The sequence below is a fragment of the Amphiura filiformis genome, chromosome 2, assembly GCF_039555335.1.
Source record: "Amphiura filiformis chromosome 2, Afil_fr2py, whole genome shotgun sequence".
NCBI lineage: Eukaryota > Metazoa > Echinodermata > Ophiuroidea > Amphilepidida > Amphiuridae > Amphiura > Amphiura filiformis.
In genome coordinates, this window is record NC_092629.1 from 93,788,058 (window position 1) to 93,795,620 (window position 7,563).

Sequence of the window (7,563 nt, forward strand, 5' to 3'; positions counted from 1 at the left end):
GGCGTCACTGGGAAAATCCCACATGCGCCCACACTTTTAGGCAAAAGGACGCATTTTTGTTTTTCAATATTGAAAAGTATTGGTGTATCAATATGATGCCACACAGACTGATGAGAACAACTGCAACAACCCCGAATTCATCGCTTGCATTCACTCATCTCCTTCATGCTCCCAAACTTACTGTTTTGCAAGAATTTGATTTATTGCGTATCTTCATCTAGCACGTTGATGTACTGTTGAACTGTTGAGTGAATTGGATGGTGGTGGCTGTGTATGTGATTTTTCTCCTTTGACTACGGTGATGGCTTAAATACGTCTCTCACCTTTTCGAAGCGTCCTTCGGTGCTCCTTCAAAAGGAGTAATATATTAACTTAACGGAGCAGCCCATCAAATAGCCTCTCCATTGATAAATCAACTTTTTACGTGGCGTTGTCTACCTGCGTAGACAATATTTGGGCCCTTTTACGTCAGCCCTGTATTAATTGAGGGCCATGTTATCAGTTTTACCAATAAATATATATATATATAATGATCATCATTAAAGCTTTAATTTTAGATATTATCATAAAGGTTTGATTTGGGATAAGAAACTGAACAAAAAGGTGTTGTTCAACGATGTTTTTTAATATAAAATAATACACTGACGTTTCGTACAAAAGTACTTTATCAAAGTGATGAAATAGAGAATGTCTGCGAGCGCGGAAAACAAAAATGAGAAACGCGATGTTAAAAGGTGCGTACTAGAAATGGCGCAACACGCAAATTAAAGCAGCGCGAGCGTAAGCGGTCGCAGACAAACTCTAGATATTAAATGAAATGCAAAGAAAGAGGAAGAGAGAGTGATGAAAATGAAGGAAGAAAGTAAAGAATGAAAAAGAAAGAGAAAAGAGAAAGCAGGAAAGAAAGGAAGGAAAAAGAAAAGAGAAGAAATAAATAAATTTTAAAAAAAGGAAAGGAAATAATGAAAGTAGGCCTATGAAAGAAAGAAAAACGAAAAACGAAAGAAAGGAGGATAGAAAGAAAGATAGAAAGAAAGAAAGAAAGAAAGAAATAAGGAGAAGAGGAAGAAAGAAAGAAAGAAAGAAAGAAAGAAAGAAAGAAAGAAAGAAAGAAGGAGAGAAAGAAAGAAGGAAGGAAGAAAGGAAAGAAAGAAAATGAGAAAACACAGGAAATTAATACAAAAAACTGCTATAATGGAGAGAATGAAGATCTACCAAATGGGCAGGGCGTGACCAAAAGGAAATTAAAGTTTGAATGCAGAAATTTGGACATTAAGTCCGATGCTATCAGGGCCAGCAAGGGTACCGTAATGGTATATAGTATGTTGTTCCTTCAACCAACGCTGGTGATCTGAACCTGAGGTTTGGGGAAGGCCAGTGACTCTGAGATCAGACGGAATATGGGGAATCTCGTTGTAGTGGCGAGTGATGGGCGTGTCACGGTTGTTTTTGGTAGCATACCGCAGGTGCTCTACAAATCTGTCCCCAAGGCGACGCTTGGTTTCTCCAATATATACTTTGTTGCATTTGGAACAAGTGACTGCGTATACTATGTTCTTAGACGTGCAGTTGAAGGAATCTTTGATGTAGAAGGATCCAGTTGTTCCATTAATGCTAGGGGCGAAGTTAATGTGTGCGCATGTCTTGCAGACCCGTCTTTCGCATGTTGTGGTACCTGGTTGGTAAATAGGTTTAGGGTCTGTCGAATGAACCAACATATCTGACAGGTTTTTGTCCCTTCGATAGGCCACAAGTGGTGGGTCTTTGAAGATGTCCTTGGTGTCTCTACATTGCTGAACTAATTTAAAATTACTCAGCAATGTTTTGACAACCAAGCTGTTGATGGGATGATATGTTATAACAAGCGGGATTCTGGTGTTGTTGGCGTTTTCCGTGTGTGAAGTACTGGAGCTGTTGGAGATCCTCTTCCGTGCTGCTTGAATGACATGTTCAGGGTATCCACGAAGTTTGAAGAATGTCATCATCTCATCTGCCTTGGTGACAAAGTCATCATCATCTGAGCAAATACGTCGTAAACGTAGAAGTTGAGAGTACGGAATCGAGTCTTTGCATTTGCGAGGATGGCTTGAGTCATATGACAAGTATGAGTGAGAGTCTGTAGATTTGTAATGAATCGTTGTGCTAATCCTGGAATTTGGGTTGGAGTGGTCAATAGAGAGGTTGATGTCGAGAAACGGCAGGCTGACTTCAGATATGGAATGTGTGAGTTTGATGGAAGGATGGAATTCATTGAAAGCATTAATAAAGTTCGTAATATCACTCACAGAACAGGTGGTGGCAAAACCGATGAAGTCATCGATGTATCTGTATAGATGATCTGGTTTAGGTCCATGGTATGAGGCGAGAAATTTCTGTTCAAGGTATCCCATAAACAGGCATGCGTATGCAGGGCCTACCTTTTGTCCCATGGAAACTCCTCTGCGTTGAATGTAGTTGTTACCGTTGAACGTAAAATTGTTCAGAGTTAGGACTAGTTCAGTCAGACGAAGAATGGTCGAAGTTGGTGGATATGGTTCTTTGCGTTCTATGTCCATGAAATATTCAATGGCTTTCAGTCCGTCTTCATGTGGGATGCAGGTGTAGAGTGACTTGACGTCCATACTAAAGATGACCTCTGTGAACAACGTGAAGTAAGTGCCACCTCTAAAGTTATTCACAATTGTATTCGCACTCTGTACAACGAAGTCAGTGCTACCAAGAAATTCAAACTTGACGAACTCAAATCCGAACGTGAACGTAATAAACCCGCTATCCGTCACAACAATGAACATCATGATCGTAAGGTTGTAACCATACCTGAAGATCTTGAACTCACGCAATATTTTTTACTTTATTCCTTCATTTTCATCACTCTCTTCCTCTTTCTTTGCATTTCATTTAATATCTAGAGTTTGTCCTCGACCGCTTACGCTCGCGCTGCTTTAATTTGCATGTTGCGCCATTTCTAGTACGCACCTTTTAACATCGCGTTTCTCATTTTCGTTTTCCGCAGACATTCTCTATTTTCATCACTTTGATAAAGTACTTTTGTACGAAACGTCAGTGTATTATTTTATATTAAAAACATCGTTGAACAACACCTTTTTGTCCAGTTTCTTTTCACTTTTTACCATGCGATGTAACGTTTTTCTTCGATTTGGGATGTCTTTATAAAATCAGAATTTTATTTCACTTATTTTGCATAACTAGAAAGCCAAAAAGGACCCTTGATTCTGACATATCGCATCTATGAAAGAGCCCCTTTAAGCTGAATTTAAACTCCATCGCTGAGCTTTACCCTAACGCCGTGCGCTTCTGAAGACCCACCATTTCCAGTTGACGATTGTATTGCTCATGCGCATACCTGCTATAATGATAATGAAACAGCGTCGAGCATGTATGGGCGTAACCAAAGGGCATATCATTTATTACATTATCAGACGAATGCAGTAAAGAAACAAACATTCTGAGAGTCATGTTATACTACACAGTCTTACAGATCTAGCTTATTATGGTTCAGGGAAAAGGAAACACTGCAAAAAGGTAAGAAACAACCGCAATTAACGAATTTTCTATTTGTTTTAAAAATTACGCAGAGATACGTTTGAAGATATTTACAGTGTCAAATATACAATGTTTTAAGAATATGTTTGAGTTATATTCTTATGATAGGCATATAAGTTGTTAATGCGTATTGGACGTATTTTACACAGGTCTACAGATGTTATTTTTTTCATTTTTCCATTCGTACCTTGGATAAATAAGATACAATAATTTCCTTATTCCGTAACAATATCAGAAAATGTATTTTAATGTACATTTTAAAGTAAGTCCAATTTCAAAATATTTCAAAACTCACAGCTATAAACTTCACAAGATTGCACTTATTGTCACACAACATGAGTTTTTCTAGTTCATTTCATTTTATTTCATTTCATTTCACTTCATTTCATTTCATTACATTTCATTTCATTTCATTTCAATATAATAATACAGCTTCATAGTCGAAGGGCCAAATTGCGCATTATTTAAAAAAAAGTGATACGATTGTAAAGTGTTGAATACATCGACAGCCTCATCCATCAAATTTCCTCATAAAAACTGAAATTTTAGTATCAAACAGAAACCTCATAGTCATTATAATGTTTTCATAATCCCAGTAAAATTTACAACGTGACACATATTTCGTTTAGAAGGTGTAAACAAAAATATAGTAACCACTTTTGGATGTATGTGGTATCCTACGGGGCATTGTTAATTAAGGTTAGCAACTACTTTAAACTGTTGCGATTTGGTAGTTCACAGCATCTTGCGAATGGTAGTGAGCTTTGGCAAAAATTGCTTTGATAATTTCATAGCGAGTGTGTAGAAGAATTCAAATATCATAGATATACTTGTGTAGGTCCTGTGGTTCTTGAGTTATGTTGTAAAGAGGGCTGAAACAACAACACTTTTGTAAAACGTACATAACTCATTTTAATAACAACAATAAATCAAGTTTTCAAAATATATGATTTGTAGAGTGAACTTTTGCAAAACATCAAAGTGTTATTTATCAACTGATCACTGATATTCAAATGAATGTAATAAAACACAATATAATACCATTTACCTTTTGTGGCAAATTGACATTTATTCCCGGCATTTATGTCATTATTTCAGTTGTTCAGTCTTTAAAACTTGGTTCTATCCCTTAACAGAAATAACTAAATAATAGATTAAAGGATGTGTGGGAATTATGGTTATCAATCTTCTTATATCCGTTTAACAAGAATTATAAACTTTTAACTATAATTAACACGATGCCGAAAACAACCTTCAAATGTTGTTCCCCTAAAAATATACAGCTTGCCAAACCACGTACACTGATTACACCATGCGTTGTCACTTCTTTGAACATGATCAATTATACTAAATGAAATGCGTGACATAATTTATTTACGCAATATTTTGACCAAATCCCTCCTAAAAGTAAAAACAGGTATAGCTACATTCAATATATTTATTTCCTGAAAATAAAGGTCTAATTTCTGTTACTAGTGTTTGAATATTTTACTTTTTTAATTCACTTCATTTGGAAAACTTAGTATCAACATATGAATTTAGATACTCGTTGTTAACTTATTGTTGATAATGTAACATGGGAATGATTTGTTGCATGACCTCACAAATTTGGTGATTGTCAGTGCTTCTCAACTATCACAAAGCAAATCGATTAACATGCTTCTAATGTTGAGTTTTAGTTTGTATATTTTTAAAAATTGTATTTTGGAAAAAAAATTGCCGTTCTCGTCACCAATACCACCAGATTAGGTAGTATTCCATAAGCTTCACTTTTGTGATTTTGGTACATATTTTACCTTTGTTTGCCAACTAGGCAATCTGAATTGTACTCACCATTTACATCCCAAGGTATTATATTATATCCATCATATGTCATTTGAATGTATATCTAATAAAGGTGACCTTTAACCTATAACCTGTCCTATAGATGAGAGTCCGTAGGGGTCTCTTTCCCAAGAAATACATAATAGAAACTACAAAGTATTAAATTTGCCGTGGAAGTCATTATTTTAGCGTGCATAAATAAGTTTGTAAAGCTGGTAAGATAATTTATTCTATTCAAGTACTCTATAGAATAACTGATCAATTTCTTATGAGTTACACATCTGAGTTACTATAATTCCTTAGTAACAGTAAACCAAAATATATAGGCCAAAAATGACGTATTAAATTTGTTTAAAAGCACTTTTTAGGTAGATATATTTTATAATATGAGTCCATGAGGTGATGAACATATTTATGTACATGTACTGCATAATTCAAGAAAGGCAAATTCACGTCTTGAAACCCACAGCTATAACATTTTCACGCCATTACGCGTTTAAAGTTCATCCCTGATAATGAAATAAAGGATATCAGCAGTACAAGGGGAGGACACTTAGTGCAAATGACCATACGGGTATGCACCACCTGTAAGATTCCTCAATTTTACCAAAACAGAGCTTGAAAGATCCATGACTTTGATGGCTTAAGCTTAAAATTGCTAGTTCCTCCTTTGACTTCAGCTCCCAAAAGACTTACTATATCATGTTCCATATGGAGCATACCCACCAACAATAAATGATTATGTGCCCCTCCCTATCAATATCAGCTGCCGTAGAAGAAAACAAACTGACAATATTGTTCATGCGCACACCTACTACAGGGTTCCCAAAAATCAAACAATCAACCATTTCTCTTGCATAATTGAACAGCGCCGTGCATATACATGGGCATAACCGAAGAACATTATCCTTTATTACTTTTTTCAGACGAATACAGTAAAGAAACGAAAACATTTTGAAACCATCAGAGAGTCATCATGTTATACCACACAGTCTTACAGATCTAGCTCTAGCTTTGGACGGTTCAGGGAAAAGCAAATGCTGCCAAAGGTAAGAGCAATTGAGACCTGAGAGCACATCAGACATATCAAATTGCATTATTTATACGACTATTTTAGCCCAAAATCAAGGTTTCCTTGGTTTTTTGATGGACCAGTATGCAAGAAGCGTGCAAAATTGTGTATTTTACGGCCATTTTGGCTCAAATCACTGTAACGTTGTTTTGTTTTGGAGCTAACAGTAAGATGTATGGGGCGATTATCGATTTGTACTTTTTATTTATTAATAATAGTGCGCGGTACAAACTTGCTAAGCGTAAAAACGGCAAAGGTGACCTCAATCAGGAAAAATATGTTGGCGCACTTTGAGCGTCTTTGGTAAATCTCTGCCATTGCCCCGCCAATTAATGTAGGACAAAGCCAAGTTGTCCGTGCGACCCTCCAACATTGACAGATAGGGAGTGAGGAAGGGTGAGATACAGGGGGAATCTCTACTTGAAATTCATGACAGACCTGTATCACTCAATTGTGCTAACTATTTTTTTTGCTGATTGTAACTCGTTTTCTATATGCAGTTTAAGTAATTTTGCATTTTTTCGGTGAATGAAGCGAATAAAAATGTTTCCGGTAAAATGCTGACATTGTTTTATTTGTTTGTGTGTTTCTCTTGGGATGGACACAAGGAGTATCATTACGGAGTTTTTTACGTGCATATTTGTTGTGTGATGACGCAAAATCAGTCTGAAATCGGCCACATTCAATTTTCAGTTTCTTATAGGATAGTAAAAAACATTTACAAAGCTGCATTTTGCAGAAAATTCCATTGAAATTAAACAACCAGTTCAATAGATATGAGCAATTAAAGAGTTTCCAAACAAGAGAAAAGAAGAGAAAAATATTTCTTTGTTTGGTTATATATCAAAATCAATATTTCCGACTTTTGCTTCAAATTCAAAAAATGTCTTTAGGGATCAGCAGGGGTCATATTTTGTACAAAAGGGCTCAGATTTTGTAAAACACAACGAGAAAATAATCCTCTGGTCATAATTATACAGTACAGGTTTACCTATCTGCGACTTACCGTTCTTGAGATATAAACAGAAAGTCCAAAATTGGGGTGGTCAGTTTGTTTGGCCACACAGGGGTCAAAAACTGAAAATGCTCAGATTTCAATGAAA

The 7,563-nt window shown here is 36.0% G+C and overlaps 1 protein-coding gene across 1 annotated transcript; it reads right to left on the minus strand.

Moving 5' to 3' along the window:
* Positions 1–200: 200 nt before the first annotated feature.
* Positions 201–2,795, minus strand: LOC140144983 (uncharacterized). Its single transcript, XM_072166780.1, has 2 exons — positions 1,358–2,795; positions 201–241 (listed from the first exon to the last, which is right to left on the minus strand). Exons 1-2 carry the CDS (start codon positions 2,793–2,795, stop codon positions 201–203), a joined length of 1,479 nt encoding a protein of 492 aa, XP_072022881.1.
* Positions 2,796–7,563: the final 4,768 nt, after the last annotated feature.